This window comes from Narcine bancroftii, chromosome 13 (genome assembly GCF_036971445.1).
Source record: "Narcine bancroftii isolate sNarBan1 chromosome 13, sNarBan1.hap1, whole genome shotgun sequence".
NCBI lineage: Eukaryota > Metazoa > Chordata > Chondrichthyes > Torpediniformes > Narcinidae > Narcine > Narcine bancroftii.
In genome coordinates, this window is record NC_091481.1 from 32,436,773 (window position 1) to 32,455,074 (window position 18,302).

Genomic DNA, 18,302 nt, shown 5'->3' on the forward strand with positions numbered 1-18,302 from the left:
TGCCATTTGTGATTCTGTCATTGGCAAATTTATAGATAGCATTGGAATTGTGCCTGGCCACACAGTCATGGACATACAGCGAGTAGAGCAGTTTGGGGTTTGCCTGTGAATCGCTATCATAGCATCATAACCTTTAAAAAAACGTAAGTCGAGCCATTGTAAGTAGAGGAGCATCTGTACTGTAGATGGAGGGAATGGCGGGATGTGGATCATCTACAGCAGTGGTTCTCAACCTTTTTCTTTCCCCTCACATCCCTCTTTAAGGAATCCCTATGACCATCAGTGCTCTGTGGTTTGCTTAGGGATTGCTTAAGGTGGGATGTGGGTGGAAAGAAAAAGTTTGAAAACCACTGTTTTAATCGTACCTCTTTGACTCGTTATGTGCATGGTTTCATCACTCCAAAGGAAATGGGCCAATGACAATTTTTCTCCAGCAAAATATTTCAGGGTCACAGTTGGGTCTAGAGTAGTGGTTCTCAACCTTCCCTTCCCACTCACCTACCAACCACCTTAAGCAATCCCTTACTTAATCACAGAGCACTGATGGCCATAGGGATTCCTTAAGGGGGAGGTGAGTGGAAAGGAAAAGGTTAAGAACCACTGAGCTAGAGGCAGAAGAGATTTTGTTTCATTTCGCATTGTGCTCAGTGCAGTCCTTGTGGGTCTGTATCTGTGCGGCACTCGTCTTTGTATGCTCTATGTTTTAAGAGAAGGAATCCTCCTCAGGGTTTTGGCCAGCATTCGCTCTCAAGCACCATTAAAAATATACTATTTTCAATGATCCTACTTGCTGTTAATAGGTCTTTCTCGTATTCAGATCAGTTTACCACATTTCAAAGGTGACTTGCCCATTGCAAAATGTTTTGGGAAGTGTGCAGGGTGTAATGAGGTGTTGTGCAGATTATATAAGATTCTTCCTCCCTGTTAAATGGATTTTCTCTGCCTGATTCCTAAAGGCACAGTCATGCTGCCCTTGGTTGCCTTCCCCTTCGAGGATTTCTCCATCGACGCTCACCACATCCGTGCCCTTGGTGAGAGGGAACAAGTCGTGCTGTTTTACGTGGCCCTCTTGGCAGCCTCTTTGGGCTCTGGAGGAATTCGGGCAACTGTCTGCCCATTCAGGGCCCACCACCTGCAGGAGTGCAGCCAACGCCAACTGCTAACCTTCTTCAACTGGTCAGTGTCGACTCTTACAAGTTTTCCAAATATTTTGCATATTTTCTGATAATTTTGCTGTTGAATTCTCAGTTTTGTGAAGCAGTACTCGGGTTTCATTTATCTTGTGGATTGCACCAATGGAAGTAAGGGTCAAAAAACAAGTTGAATTCATTACATCATTCATGATTGAAGGTTGTTTCAACACATTTCATAACCAGACAGCATTAACAGTAACTTCTGTTAAACCCCTTCCCACCCCCCCCCCTTTCTCTTTCTCTCTCCCTCTGTCTCCTTTCCTCCCACCCCATTCTCCTCCTTCTCCATTCAGAGTCCCCCATCACCTCGGCTATTTCCTCGTACCCTCTCATCTATAGTCACCTATGACCTCTTACCTGTTAGCCTGTACACCTCCAATGCTCATTCCTCCCTCTCCTCTCCCTCCTCCCAACTTTTTAATTCAGATGCCTGTCTGCTTTTTTTTTGCTTGCACCTTGAAGAAGGGCTCAGGCCCAGATCATTGGTAACCCTTTACTTCCTAAAGATGATGCGTGACCTGTTGAGTTTCCCCAGTATTTTGAGTATTGCGCTACAAACACAATGTCCGCAGACTTTGTATTGTGATATGTTTTAAAGGAGATAAATTGTGGCAGGTTTTTTTAAGTGTAGGTCACATACAAAATAAATCTCAAAATAAATCTCATTTAAAATGCCAGAGCTCTGCTCAAGCCAGACAGTCCAGGCTCCGAGGGCCTTTGCAAAAACTTTGAAGAATGCCTATAAAGACTTCACAAGAAGGTGTTAATTGGACATGCTGTAGAGTAATGGATTATTGTTTGGGAAAGCAACAGATGAATGAACTCAGAAGATTAGGTCTGGTGCCACAGTCTATCTGAATTCAGTTTGTTGTTGTCATGTGAGTTTGCAAGCAGAGAGAGTCAAATAGGCTTTTATCTGAGAGAGAGAGAGAATTCAGTTCTACAGTTCAGCAGCAGCAGCTGGGACTGGAATAGGACAAGCTGGCAAGCTCGTTTGAAACACCATTTTGAAGCTAGATTGTGAGTTCTTAGTTCAGCCTGGTCAAACCCCTTGTGGTCCATACAAGATTAGCTGTCTAATGTTTCACTTAAAATAAGGGAAACAAAAAGACACTCTGTGGTGACCTGAAAGAAGGAGGTTATCACCTGGAGAACCCTGATGGGACAAGTTTCGTCAGCAAGACACTGAAGTGGCTGATGGAAGTAAATCAGTTGTGGGTGTCCTGTAAACAGCAAATCTCTCTCTGAAACCTGATAAGAACCTTCCTGAGTGGCAACTATTTGCTTTTCAAGCACCGAAGCCTGATGAACTTTACAAATGCTAAATTCTGTGCACAGTCTAAGAATTGTCTGCAACCAGTGAACTTGGAAGAATGAGAAGTGAGATTGGACTGTGAATCAAATAACTTTTCTGAACTTAAACACACATTACATACACGTGCGCTTAGAATTAGAAGGGGGTTAAAGTTAGGTTAGTTAAGTCAATAATGATAAGTTAAAGGGTGATTCTGTTTTCATGTTTAAAGATAATTAAAAGTAACAATTTGTCTTGGTGAATTTCTATTGATGCTGGGTTTTGGGGTCCTCTGGGCTCATACAGAAAGATGATAGACATCATCTTTCAAAGGGTAAACTCCCAAAGACACAGTCAATTAAAATAAAGGGTTCCTGAGTGGAATGGCAAGGTATTTCCATCTTCATTGGGAGGAGGTCATTCGGAAGAGGGAGAGGTTATGTGTCCAAGTCAGGGCTGGAAGGTGACCATGGGAGTGGAATCATTAGAAAGTGAGTGCATTTGCAGAGATAGAGCATAGGATTAATTTTGATATCTCCAGTAAAGTATATCAAAGGCTGAAAAGGCCTCTTTGTGTATTGTTTACTTGAATGCATTGTTGCTACCAAATATTAGATATTTCTATACGTTTCCCCCAATGCTATCCAAAAGTAGACAGTTCCTATGAAACCTTTCATAAGCTGAAAATATGGGAAAAATTTTTGAGCATTCCCAGTCCAGTGTTACACTAAGCATAACACCCTTACAAGCTCTCTTAGGCTTTTCTGATACATCTTGCTAACAGATGCACAAAATAAATTGAGATAGCGCAGATGCTCACAGACACAGTTCAAAGCTATGGCGGCTTGACGCCGAGTTTAGTTCCTGGGGAAGGAGCTTGGTGGTGCCACACCCGCTGCTCATGGCACGCACTGCCTCTATAACGGCTCACCGCAAAACAAGCACTGAACACTCTTTTTGCCTCGTATCGTAAGAGCGAAAATCCTCTCTGGATTTCTTTCTGTTAGCGAGAACAGGTACTAATGTAGGTCTTGAGTAAAAGAGAAATGGCGTAAGGTGAACTTTCGAACAGCGAGGGGAATGCCTGTATCGTTTTGTAACTAGATTCCTGACTGCTGTGTCTCATTCTGAACTCCAATGTATGATCCATCTTCCCACAGGTTTCATTGGTTTGTGAACTTGAATTCTGTTGTTGTTTTCATGAGTATTGCCTATATTCAGCAGTCTACAGCCAAAAACCTGGGCTACCTCATCCCATTTACTTCCATACTGATGACCCTCATCACGATTCACATGGTACAGAACAGGCTCATATTCCAGCCGAAACCAGGTGAGAGGAACAAATCATGAAGTGTTCATTCTTAGTAGTTGCCACTTGCTATGACATTGGGCTTTGATTGTATTTTAATGAAACATTGCCAAAACGAGGTTTACGGGTGTAAATAATTCAGTGAATAATTTAATGTTGATTCCTTTTCTTTTGAGTGCTTCCAACACTCAAGGATGGGAATTACTTGATGTATCAGTACTCAGCTCTCATTGTGCATGGCTAGACCATCAGTGTGTTTATGAAACCAGCCACAGGTCCCATCTCGAGCTCTTTGAACAAATATATCTCTGTGCACATGCACGTTGAAGAATCCATCTTTATCGTTATCAACACAGCTATCCCATCCTCATGTTAATAATTACTTGGAGCTCGTAAAATCCACAAACATGCAAAGTAAAAATTGGTTGAGCGGTACACTGTTTAGAGCAATAGCTTTCAAACTTTTTTTTCTTTCCACTCACACCACTATGCCATAGGTGCTCTGTGATTATTAAGGAATTACTTTAGATGGTAGGTGAGTGGAAAATCGTACCTCATTGACTATTTATGTGCACGGTTTTCATAACTCTAAAGGAAATGGGCCCATGATCATTTTTCTCCAGCAAAATATTTCAGTTACAATTGGGTCTAGATCAGTTTTTTTCCCCCACTCACCTACCACTTTAAGTAATCCCTTACTAATCATAGAGCACTGGTGGCATCGGGATTACTTAAAGTGGTAGGTGAGTGGAAAGAAAAAGTTTGAACACCACTGCTTTAGAGCAACAAAAAGAAACCTTGCATTTTACAGAGCATCTTTCATGATCTTGTGACACCCCAGGCTCTGATAGCTCAGTGGTTAGAGCACTGGTCTTGTGAACCTTACTGGGTCCTTATTTCTGTGAGGGGTGCTGGACAAAGTGGTGACTCTGTCTTAAGTTAAAGAATTTCATATATGTAGTATTATGTGACAATAATGAAACCTTTACCTTTTTTACATTACACACAGAATTATACTTTGCTGTGTATTCATTGTTGGAGAAAATGCAAGAGGGATTGGAAAATTCACACAGCAAGCTTCCTCAAGAACCAGTATGATGAAGTCCAGATAGCCACGTGGAAGTTCTGAGCAGAAGATGTCCTTGCATGTATTATTTTAACTTCAGATAGCCAGCTACCAAATGGGCTTTACAGAATGAGGTCTTGGTCCTTTGGCAAGGAAATCCAAGCCATCTATTCAGAAAGCAGATTGTGTAACACAGATGCTACCTCTTGCTTCCCCACTACTTCACTCGAGTATCATGTTCCCTCAACGTTTCTGACAAGGGAGTGGAACACATAACCTTCAAATACCAGAAAGCTAACTCCTAACTACAGTCCAGTCCTAATTTGCCTCAGTCTCTGATGAAGTTCTGGCTCAAAATCTCAGCCATGTGTTTTTCCTCCCACTCATATTGCTCGGCTGCTGAGTCACTCCAGCAGATTGCGCCCCACTGAGGGGTTCCTCCAACAAAAGGCTTGTTGCTTTTCTACTCTCGACAACACTGAGGGGTTCCTCCAACAAAAGGTTTGTTGCTTTTCTACTCTCGACAACACTGAGGGGTTCCTCCAACAAAAGACTTGTTGCTTTTCTACCCTCGACAACACTGAGGGGTTCCTCCAACAAAAGGCTTGTTGCTTTTCTACCCTCGACAACACTGAGGGGTTCCTCCAACAAAAGGCTTGTTGCTTTTCTACCCTCGACAACACTGAGGGGTTCCTCCAACAAAAGGCTTGTTGCTTTTCTACCCTCGACAACACTGAGGGGTTCCACACAGAGATAACCTGCATTAACTAACAAATGCCTTTATTGATACAATTAACAACAACATAAAGTCAGACAAAACTAAGCATCTGTTTGCACAACCAGTAATATTTCTCTGACTTTCTCCTAACCAATCAAAGGATAGAAAAGATAACACCTAGGAAGGGGAAACTTCACTGGCCAGGCCGTTCTCTTGATCCTGATAAAATCTCCACATTTCTGACGTGGAGTAAATCAATTCCAGATTTTTTGCTGTATCCTCTCCCAAATTCATCATTCAAATCATTTTTCTTTCAGCTCAGCTGTTGTGGTTCATCTTCATTGGCCGAGGGGGTCACGTGGCCATTCTGCATCTCATGTCTCATTGGCTCTGGCTATCAGGGGTGGGTAGGCAGGTGGATCATTTGTGAGGTAGCGTACTCCTGCCATTTTTAACAGAATGCCAATGCTGTCCCCACCACGGTCACCATTCTCACTCCCTTCTCCACTTTGCATGGCCTAGTTGTACAGAAGGCGTCGCTGCCGGCTCACCATCCAGTCCTGCTCCCAACCATGCCTGCTATGTTTATGAGGTTTGCACATCTTCCTTGTGACTGCGTGAACTTCCCTGTGTGTAAAGCAGTTTCCTCTCACTTTACCTAAGCATGTCAGTAGATTCATTCGTAAATTACCCCTCTGAGGCAAGTAGCTCAAGGATAAGATAAAGGGAATGGTACATTATAGAGAGAATAAGGTAGAGGGTTACTGGGAAATGAGAGTAGAAAGTGGGATCACTCTGTTAGGAGCCAGTTGGACACTGAACACTCCTCTGTATCACACTAAGTGAATAGCAGTGGTCATGGGCCAGGGATTCCCAGGAGTCAGTGGGTAGAGTAGAACGTTCAAGGCAATTAAGAAGAGTGAGCGACAGGAGAAGGCTACCGTATTATGGTGTTAACAAGTTGTATTACAAAGTGTGTGAAACAGGATTACATGCAACCCCTGTTAATCTGAAATATGTTCAGCAAACTCTATATTTTCAGCTCATATCATTCACTTCATGATGTATGGACTCATTAGGTTTGCTAATCTGAACTACATTGTTTTTAGTCACAGAAATATTCCATTTTTTTGAGCTTTCGATATGTTTCTGGATTAATGGCAATTTATTAATGGGAAAACAACATGATTCATTGAGGAGGACCAGTCTAGCAAAGAGGCCATTCACCCAGTGATAGAATAATTAAGGGTGGGCAGGATGTGTGTGCGTGTGTGTGTGTGTGTGTGTGTGCGCGGGTGTGTGCAAGGTCTCCCCGTGCATAGTTTATGGTAACCTGCGAGTAATACACCCAGCACAAGGCTTCTTCCTTGAAAGTCTTGGGACAAGGTCCATTAATGTTAGCATGTGGTGAGCACGAAATCCAGTCTTGCATGTTGTTTCCAAAGCTATCTTTGGAATTAAGGATTTGCTGTGAGGATTCAAAATAATGATGAAGAAAGGGAAGTCTTGTTGGAGATCATGGAATGGAGAAACGTGAATGCCTGAGTCTGGTGGATCCAAACTCCCAGCATGCAAACTTGCTCCTCAAAATGTACTGGGAGTTGTAGGTTAATTGGGTGCAATTGGATGGCACAGGGTCATGGGCCAGAAGGGCCTATTACTGTGCAGTATGTCTAAAAAAAATTTATATTCAAAATTTTAAAACCTCCCAAGAAGCATCAATCCATAAAAGAAGTATAAAGTGATTTGTTTGCTCATTTTCTTTCCATCTACCTCATCAAGTCCATGTAATATTTTAAATACAAGGAGCACTCAAATGAGTGCAAGCCAACCAGCCATTATTATTTCACACTTTGAATGGTGGTATCATTAAAGTGAATCACACTGTTGGGCATTCTTGAGATCTAATGCCCCCTCTAATGTGAGCACAGTTCTCCGGATGGTCACTGACTTAACCTGAAGCATCACCTCAATGAATAGTCCATTCGTCTTTCTGATTACAAAGTCTCCCTACACACAGGTTGTTGTAACCTGTAAGTACCGACGTCCACATCCCTTTAACTACTCTGCATTTTGAAATGTTAAAAATGCCTCTAGTTTGAGTCTTCACCACAGTAGAAGTCCAGCTTTGATCACTGTCTAGAACTTCCCTTTGTAATCTGCTGCTTCCATGCACACCATTCAACTGTTCTTCCTTTTTTTCTTTGGCTTGGCTTCGCGGACGAAGATTTATGGAGGGGTATTGTCCACGTCAGCTGCAGGCTCGTTTGTGGCTGACAAATCCGATGCGGGACAGGCAGACACGGTTGCAGCGGTTGCAAGGGAAAATTGGTTGGTTGGGGTTGGGTGTTGGGTTTTTCCTCCTTTGTCTTTTGTCAGTGAGGTGGGCTCTGCGGTCTTCTTCAAAGGAGGTTGCTGCCCGCCGAACTGTGAGGTGCCATGATGCACGGTTTGAGGCGATATCAGCCCACTGGCGGTGGTCAATGGGGCAGGCACCAAGAGATTTCTTTAGGCAGTCCTTGTACCTCTTCTTTGGTGCACCTCTGTCTCAGTGGCCAGTGGAGAGCTCGCCATATAACACGATCTTGGGAAGGCAATGGTCCTCCATTCTGGAGACGTGACCTACCCAGCGCAGTTTGATCTTTAGCAGTGTGGATTCGATGCTGTCGGCTTCTGCCATCTCGAGTACTTCGATGTTGGAGATGAAGTCGCTCCAATGAATGTTGAGGATGGAGCGGAGACAACGCTGGTGGAAGCGTTCTAGGAGCCGTAGGTGATGCCAGTAGAGGACCCATGATTCAGAGTCGAACAGGAGCGTGGGTATGACAACGCTAATCTTTGTGAGGTTTTTCAGTTGGTTGTTTTTCCAGACTCTTTTGCGTAGTCTTCCAAAGGCGCTATTTGCATTGGCGAGTCTGTTGTCTATTTCGTTGTCGATCCTTGCATGCGATGAAACGGTGCAGCCGAGATAGGTAAACTGGTTGATTGTTTTGAGTTTGGTGTGCCCGATGGAGATGTGGGGGGGGCTGGTAGTCATGGTGGGGAGCTGGCTGATGGAGGACCTCAGTTTTCTTCAGGCTGACTTCCCAGGCCAAACATTTTGGCAGTTTCCGCAAAACAGGACGTCAAACGCTGAAGAGCTGGCTCTGAATGGGCAACTAAAGCGGCATCGTCTGCAAAGAGTAGTTCACGGACAAGTTGCTCTTGTGTCTTGGTGTGAGCTTAGTGATATCTATATTGCATCACAGCTATGCCTTCATCCAATTCATACAGGTCACAAGGGTCCCAGCAGAGAGCTTCGGTAAAACCTTCCATTCAGATTTCAAATCTTTAGGGCTTTTCATTTGTTTACATAAATGCCTCTTGTACATCCTTAATCCCTGCTTAATTTGCAATATCATAGCATAACCTACCATCCGTGCTGATTCCTTTTAATCACCTGAGACTTTTTGTGCAATCCTTTAATAGATTCCCGTAACTGAAATTGAGCTGACTGACATGTAGCAACCTGAACGGTCCTGCATTTCCAGAAGACTGGAGCAATCGCTCGTTCTTAAGGCATCGTTCTTAAACCTTGGAAAATGAGAATGAATCCATGCAATCCCCACCTGTTTCTTTTAACAACCTGGGCTGGGGCCTTTGACATCCTGGCATTTGTCCACTGCGTCAACATGTTTAAAATGTATAATCAATTATAATGTTCTCTTCTTACGTTTATGCCTCCTTCGTTCACAATGAGAACAAAAACTAGACAGTAATTCCCTTATTATCCAGTACAGCTGATAATATTCCTGAAATATTTCAAGAATTTTAATTAAGAAACAAATTCTATTTCAGAATATTCTGCTGACCAATCTTCTGTGCTTGTTGGTTAGCCCTGTAGTTTGTTGACAAATTAGTCATGTTAGAAGTAAATCACAAAAATTCTATAGACACCATGGTTGAAGGGTAAAAAAACTCACAAAATACTGGAGAAGCCCAGCAGGTCAGACAGTGTCCTTTATGTAGCAAAGACAAAGATACAGAACTGGCGTTTCAGGCTTGTGCCCTTTATCAAAGTCTGAGAAAAATTAGTCATGCTAAGTACTTCTAAGATAGGTGGGTGAAATTCAGAATGTCACTTGATAACACAGGTGACAAAGTCAGCCATGCCAGGGTGATAGAAAAGGACTGTTGAGTTCATGGTTGTGCCAGTTATGCTGCTGTGGTTTCACTTAAGAGGGATTCCTGGCATAGATCACATCCTCCTACCTACAAACAGATGCTTCGAGGAACATTGCTTGTGGAAACAAGATATAATTTTATGTGTCATAACTTCAGAAGAAGCAGGAGAACTCAGGAAATAAATCTTAAAAACGTGCATTCAAAGAAGTCACTGTAACCTTCATTTCGGTCACTCAAAGATTGCACTAAATACTAGATCACAACGTGGCCATAAGGTTTTTATGAAAGGGATTTTAAAACATAGAGAACCAGATCTAGCCGTTGTATGTGTGGTGATTAGTAATTAATTAGTAATTAGTCCAGAGCTACAGTCTAGCCTTCCAGGTTTGTCTTGCAGAGAGACAAGACCTCTTAGCGTACATATTAGTTTATTAAATTATACTCGCACTGCTGGTGTGGTTATTGTCAATACAGTATGCCAGACAAATCGTAACTTTTAAGGTTTTATTTGCAGGCGGCTCCCTGGTGGCAACCTTTGGTGTTTTAGTGAATGCCCTGAAGATGTGCTGCACTAAATACCGTCATATCAGTGGAGAGGTGGACAGCTGGTTGGACAGAGCCAAGGAAAATTATGGTGGCTGGTACAGCGAGGCGCATGTAAACAACGTGAAGTGCCTCGTAAGATTAATTCCACTCTTTGCCTTTCAGATGTTGTACAGATTCTGCATACTACAGGTAAATCTCTTAAAACAGTCTGAAACAGTTAATAAATTAAAAATAAATCTAACAGCAACGATACTCAAGGGAGATGTAATAATGAACTACCACTATATCTTTGTCCTTCCAAATGACTATGAAATATTTAACAAATTTGCCTGTTTATTCCCCTTTATTGTCTTGTCTTCATCTGACCCTGGTGAATCTACATTTCCCTTTATCATTCTCTTTCCTATTTGGAGAAAATCGAAGCAAAATGAGCGAAGATGGGAACACCTGACTAAATCACGGACAATGGTATCAAGTCCAGCAACATATAGAAAACACAATGGGAAAGTGGGCATATTAATGGGATTAGAGGAAAGAAAAAATGAGGATTGAGGATTTTGAGGCCAGAGTAAAGAATCAGGACTTGCGTGTAAAATAGTAAATAGATGATTCAGAAAATTGGATGGGGGGAAGATATGATACATTTCAGAATTTAGGCCTCTCATCAACATCCCTTAGAGACTACCTTCCAAACCCACGACTTTTTTCCCTGAAAGGAGATAAGCATCAAATGCATGGGGATACCGCCACGTTCCAAGCCACACTCTGGTGGAAATATATCGTCATTCCTTCACTGTTACTGGATCAAAATACTGGAACTCCTTCCCTAACAGTATTGTGGGTACACCTCAGCAGTTGAAGAAGGCAGCTCCCACCACCTTCAAGAGGAAAGTCAGGGATGGGCAATTGAATGCAGGTTCATCCTGCAAAGCCCACATCCTTTGAGTAAATTAAAAAATGATTGAGGAATGTAAATGAAAGTAAATGATGAAACGCAGACAGTAGATGAGCGGAGACATTTATTAATTTGATCACTGAAGGACAAGTTGACAAAGCTTATAAAAATATTGCTGATAGCGTACTAAAGTAATAAGTTAATGCTAACTCTAGAAATCGTTACTGAGCTCATTCCCTCTCTATGTTTTCTTGACCTGGATTTCATACTTTACATTACAATGGTTTTCAAACTTTTTCTTTCCACAAATATACCACTTTAAGTAATCCCTATGCCATCGGTGCTCTGTGATTAGTAAGGGATTGCTTAAGGTGGTGTGTGAGTGGGAAGGGAAGGTTGAGAATCACTCCTCTAGCCCCATTTGTTACTGAAATATTTTGCATGAGAAAAATTGTCATTGGCCCATTTCCTTTGGAGTTCTGAAACCCTGCACATAACGAGTCAATGAGGTATGATTAAAACAGTGGATTTCAAACATTTTCTTTCCAACCACATACCACCTTAAGCAATCCTTCAAACATTTTCTTTCCAACCACATACCACCTTAAGCAATCCCTTACTAATCACAGAGCACCTACAGCATAGGGAATACTTAAAGTGGGATGTGAGTGGAAAGAAAAAGATTGAGAACCACTGATTATAAACAAAATAGAGAGAGTGCAGAGAAGGTTCACGAGAATGTTGACAGGATTTCAAGGTTTGAGTTACAGGGAAAGGTAATGCAGACTAGGGCTTTTTTCTCTGGAGCGTAGAAGATTGAGGGGGGACTTGATAGAGGTGTTTAAGATTTTAAAAGGGACAGACAGAGTAAATGTGGATAGGCTTTTTCAATTAAGAGTGGGGGAGATTCAAACTAGAGAACATGGTTTAAGATTGAAGGGGGAAATTATAGGGGGAACATGAGGGGAAATTTCTTTATGCAAAGGGTGGTAGGGATGTGGAATGAGCTTCCGACAGACATGGTCGAGGCGGGATCATTGGTTACATTTAAGGAAAGACTGGATAGTTACATGGAGAGGAGATGACTGGAGGGGTATGGACCGGGTGCTGGTCAGTGGGACTAGGAGGGTGAGGATTTGTTACAGTATGGACTAGTAGGGCCGAACTGGCCTGTTCTGTGCTGTAAGTGGTTATATGGTTACAAGCTGACTGGGTCATGGTGCAAAAGAGATTGACTAGGATTATCCAGAGGTTATTATAATTATAGTGTGTGAATGAACAAAGGAAAGGTTTCAGACGAGGGATGGTTATGGGATTAGAAAGAATTCAACATGAAGTGAGGTTTCAATAAATAGGGGAAAATGTTTCTACGCTTCACAGAATCTGTAAAAGATCATTATCAAAAATAAAAAGGGTGTGGGGGGAAATAAGTGAATGAATTTACTCAGAGGGTCTTTTGAGAGATTCAGAGAGGCACTGAACAGTTGGTGCAACGCTATTACAGAGCAAGCGAGCTGAGTTAGAATCCAGCACTGCCTGAATGGACATTCTATACATTCTCTCAGTGATCTGCTTGGGTTTTCTCCAGGCGCTCTGGTTTCCTCCCACTCTCTGAAACACACAGGCTCGATTGGCACAGGCCTCAGTGGCTGGTTTGAGCTTCTCCAATGCTGTATCCTTAAAAAAAAATTTTTTTAAAGGGGAAATTGATTCAAAAATAATTTTTTAAAGTAGACCATTATTTGAATATACAAATTTCTAAAAGACTTGGGAAATGGAAAGGCGTTGATACAAAATGGAGAATTACTTCAGCCAGTTGGCAATGAAGAAGCCATTGAAGTTTAATTATTTTTTTTAAATTTAGACATACAGCACGGTAACAGGCCATTTCCGCTCACAAGTCCATGCCCCATTAACCTGCTCCCCGGAATGTTTTGGAGCGAAAATCCATGCAGACACGGGGAGACCGTACAAACTCCTTACAGACAGAATCAGAATTTATTGTCATGAACAAGACATGAAATTCGGTGTTTGGCAGCAGCGTCACAGAGCAAACCTTCATATTATAAACATCTGTCAGCGCGGGATTCGAACCCTGGTCCCGATCGCTGGCACTCTAAAGGCATGGCACTGACCACTACGCCAACCGTGTCGCCGATCTGTTGCAGTTTTATTCTCATGGCAGTGAGGGAGACTGGGCAATAACTTTATACAGGGTTATAAAATAATGAGGGGCATAGATGGGATAGAGGGAATCTTTTTTTCTCAAGGTAGGGGTTTCTTGAAGTGAAGCACAGAAGTCTGCAGATGCTGTGATTGTTGTAGTAGAAACACAGAAGGGCTGAAGGAACTCAGCAGGCAGCATTCAAGGCGGTAAAGATATATAACCAATGTTTTGGGCCTAAGCCCTTCCTCAAGGAATTTCTTGAAGTAGGGGTCATAGATTTAAGATAAAAGGGGAGAATTTTAAAGGAATTTGAGAGGTAAGTTTTTCACACAGAGGGTGATGGTTGCCTGGAACAAGCTGAAGGCACTAACATTTAGGACGGCATGGTTGACATAGCGGTTAATGCAACGGCTTTACAGCGCCAGCTATCAGGTCTGGGGTTCGAATCCCACACTGTCTGTAAGGAGTTGGTACATTCTCCCCATGTCTTTGTGAGTTTTCTCCGGGAGTTCCAGTTTCCTCCCACCGTTCAAGCGTACTGGGGGTGTAAATTGGGCAGCACAGATTTGTGGACCAAAATGGCCTGTTACCATGCTGCATGCCTAAGTTTTAAAAATTAAATTTCAATTTAAATAGCATTTGGACAGGTACTTGGATAGGAAAGGCCAGATGCAGGCAACTAAGATTATTGCCTTGGGCATCAGAATGATTAGTATGAATGAGTGAGGCCCATTTCCGTGTGGCATGATTCTATGCTTAATGACGCGCTGAATACAAGTCTGCAAATTTCACATTTCTGGAAGTAAATTGATGGAGCAAGCCATTCATGATATAAAAACCTTTGGCTACAGTAGTTATGCATTTCAAGTGAAAGGCTTGTCAAGAATCACTGCTAACCTCACAATTTACAAATGCAGATCCCATCGGCTTTCTTCATACAAACAATGCATTCCAACCTGAACCAGAGCGGATTTCTCCTTCCAGTGGCAGCTTTAAACGTAGTGGGCCTCGTTCCTGTCTTGGTTCTGGCGCCTTTGCTGGAATATATTGGAGCTTGTCTGGAGTCTGTTCATAGGGATCCAATCTCACCATTGACACAGATGGGTAGGTATTATGTAGTCAAGTTATCATCAACATTTCCAATTTTTTGGTTTCTATTTTGGACGTCCAGCATCTGCAGCTTTCCTTTCAGTTCCATTGAACCCTGTTGACATTATTCATTCCAGGCGAGAATGAGCTGGAGGTTTACTACAACAGAGAAATTGATCAAATTTATATATCACCTAGCATAATTGAAAAGCAAAGAGCACAGACGCTGGAAATCTGAGAAGAAATAGAGAGAAAAACGGGAAGCCCGCAGTGGGCCCGGCAGCATCTGTTTTTGTCAATATTCTTTTATTTATAGCAATGCTGTAAGATGGCTATAATATGAAATGTCTGCACTAACGACACTGCCTCAAAACACCACATTTCACGACTCGTTCATGACAATAAATTCTGATTTCGATCGGTGGAGGGAGAAACAGAGTTAACTTTCAGGTGGATGATCTTCCTTCAGTGTTACATTGAAAAAAGCAATGGTTCTTGCCCCTCAATGCTGCTATTTTAGAATTAATGCACTGTTCCTAATTGGGGCGATTTTTGCTGAAAGTAATAGTTATTCATCCATCACCTTGTGCTTTTTCTGCGATGAAGATTAATGTCAATGTCCCTTATGGACATTGAGGGCCAATATTAAGCTGCTGCATCCACCCTTGAACAACTTATTTATTCAAAAGATTGATTAGAGGAAAGATTTATTAATCTTGTTTGCTCTGTGTACTAACACTTCCCCACTCCCACTCCAACAACTTCCCCCCACCCCTCCTCTGAGATGTTGTATTTGAAAACAAAGAGAAAAATAACAAACTAACAATCAAACAAGAAAAGTAACATCCAATTTTTAAGGGATTGTTTGAGGAAGAGGGTTAATGTGTGAGAAATCACATGAAGTGCCCTACATTCGTTTTTCAAGAGACTTGCAGTAAATTGCTTCCAAAAGATCACCAAGGCCAGGAGGAATCCAGGCAAAGGAAGTGTCTGGATAAGGGAGAAGGAAATGATGTTAGAGTGAAGGGCGATCTGTGTGGAGGGAAGGGGCTGCGATGCTGGAGGTACGAGGCAAATTCACATCTAACACAGCTCTGTAGCTCAGTGGTAGGGCACTGGTCTTGCAAACCAAAGGTCGCGAGTTTGTTCCTCATTTCTGCGAGGGGTGCTGGACAGAGTGGCAACTCTCTGCCTTCCTTACAGTAGACAAAGTTAAAGAATTTAACATTTAATAATGTAGTATGACGTGACAATAAGGTGACCTTTACCTATTGCTGGGAGAAAGTGAATGGTTAAATCAGATTCAGTCAAAGTTGAATATAAACAAGGCTAACTTCAGTGGGGGAAATGGATGTAATTTACAACTGGTAATGTACAAGCAGTGGAATCAGGAGTAGTTGATGGTAAATTTGCCAATTACATCATCTTGACAAGACAAGCACACAATTATCAAATTGGCTAACACCTTGCAGTTTACAGAACACTTTTCCTTTCCTTTTTTAAAAAATATTTTTATTGATTTGGAAGAGAGACTACATATTATTGTACAAATCAATAAATATTATTGTCTACATATCAGTTACATAATGTCTTATATACAATGAGCGAATAAAATGGAAATTCCCTTATAAAAGCTTCACCTCATATTCTAATATTCATTGTTGGTTATCTAATTGGCTCATCTTGTAAATGAAAGTTGAAAAAAAGAAAAAAAGTCCCATCCCCATTCTAATCCTACCCCTCCCACTAAACACGGTCTCAGCTCCCAGACATCGGACAGGAAACGCCCAGAGCACCATCATCTATGTATTCAAATGATGATGGTAGTCCATAAATGGGCCTCATATCTTATCAAATTCAATCTTGGCGAGGTGTGAATGTTGTAACAATGGCAAACACAGTGGGCACAGCAAGCTCCCACAAACAGTTGGCAAGTAAATATTTTGAAGCTTTGGTCTGGTCACCACATTGGCTGAAGGAAGCATAAACCTCCAATTCATTCAGGAGCCCGATTACAAGAAGGGAGAACATGGACCTGAAATATTTGGCAGTTTGCGTAGCATTTCTGAAGCACAATTCATGAGAAATTGGGCAAACTAGCAGCAAAGATTGTGGGATTACATGCGTGAATTACAGTTCCAGATAAATCGGGTTTCTACAAACTTTTCAAGATGAAACAAGATCCACAAAAGTAGTTATTCCCAACCCCCACCCCTGCATTTCTCTAGTCAAATTACCAATACTAGATTCTGCCAATTAAGTTCACTCGCAGGCTTTTCAAGAGGTTATTAAAATGAATTATTAGGCATTAAGAAACTAATAGCATGACGTGGCAAATGGTCTGTAGAATTTTTAAAGTGATTTTCAGTCATTTAAAATCAGACTCGTCACAGATGATAGATTAGACACTGATAAAAATTGTTTATGTTTTGAGATAAACCCATTTTAATCTTCATTAATAAAAGTGCATTGGCTTTTCATTTTTAAAAATAATGAGGAACATCTTAATTTTTGAAGAGCTTGCATTCTTTAATGAAACCTGCCTACTTTGGACTGTGGAAATTTTACAGTATGCAAGTTTCAGCAGAAACATGAGGGTAATATATAGATCCATAGAATGCTACAGGCCAGTCAGCCCTTCTAGTCTGTGCTGACCATCATTTTGCTACCCCTATTGACCTGTTCCCATTCCATAACCCTCCAGGCCTCTCCCATCCATCTATCTATCCAATTTATTCTTAAAACACATGATCACGCCCGCATTCACCACATCATTCCACACTCCCACCACTCTCTGTGAAGAATTTTCTCCTAATGTTCCCCCTAAACCTTTCCCCTTTCAGCTTAAAACTACGACCGCTCGTATTTATCTCCCCCAATCTAAGTGGAAAAAGCCTATTTCACATCCACTCTGTCTTTAGCTCTCATAATCTTGTTAACTATCAAATCTCCCCTCGTTCTTCTTCGCTCCAAGGAATAAAGTCCTAACCTGCTAAATCTTTCCCTGTAACTCAACTCCTGAAGACCCGGCCAAATCCTATTAACTCTTCTCTGCACTCTTTCAATTTTATGGATATCTTTCCTGTACTTGGATGCCCAGAACTGCCCACAATATTCCAAATTTGGCCTCACCAATGTCTTGAACAACTTCAACATAACATCCCAACTCCTATACTCATTACTTTGATTTATAAAGGCTTTCTTCACAACCCTGTCCACCTGCGACGCCACCTTCAGGGAACAAGTACCTGTATTCCCACTTTCCATTCTCCTAAGTGCTCTATCATTTACTGTGTATGACCTACCTTGGTTTGCCCTTCCAAGTAACCATATATAACCATATAAACAATTACAGTACGGAAGCAGGCCATATCGGCCATTCTAGTCCACACCGATTTAAGCGAACTCCACTAGTTCCACCTACCTGCTCCTTGCCCATAACCTCCAACCCCCCCTCACATCCATGGACTCATCCAACCTCCTCTTAAATGACAGAATTAACCCTGCTGTAACCACCTCTTCCGAAGGTCATTCCATTCAGCCACCACTCTCTGAGTGAAGAAGCTCCCTCTCATGTTATTCCTAAAATTTTGCCCCCTAACCCTTAACTCATTCCAATCTCTACTACCCTCAAGGGGAAGAGCCTATTCACGCTCACTCTATCTATTCCCCTCATAATTTTGTATACCTCTATCGAATCCCCTCTCAACCATCTACACTCCAATGAATAAAGACCCAGTCGACTCAATCTTTCTCTGCATATTCCTCAAAAGTAAGCGTGAAATTCCAAATAGAAAATTCAGGCCAAAATCACTTTCTTTATCTGTATTCAGCAGAAACAACATAATGATGAGCACATGG

General features: G+C 41.8%; 1 protein-coding gene across 1 annotated transcript in view; it reads left to right on the plus strand.

The window, feature by feature from the left end:
* slc15a5 (solute carrier family 15 member 5) overlaps positions 1 to 18,302 on the plus strand; it is a 38,282-nt gene that overhangs the window by 8,985 nt on the left and 10,995 nt on the right. Inside the window, exons 2-5 of the mRNA XM_069909353.1 lie at positions 957 to 1,176; positions 3,648 to 3,817; positions 10,259 to 10,479; positions 14,270 to 14,456. Coding sequence (XP_069765454.1) covers positions 957 to 1,176; positions 3,648 to 3,817; positions 10,259 to 10,479; positions 14,270 to 14,456 — 798 coding nt within the window. The remainder of the gene's footprint in view (positions 1 to 956; positions 1,177 to 3,647; positions 3,818 to 10,258; positions 10,480 to 14,269; positions 14,457 to 18,302) is intronic.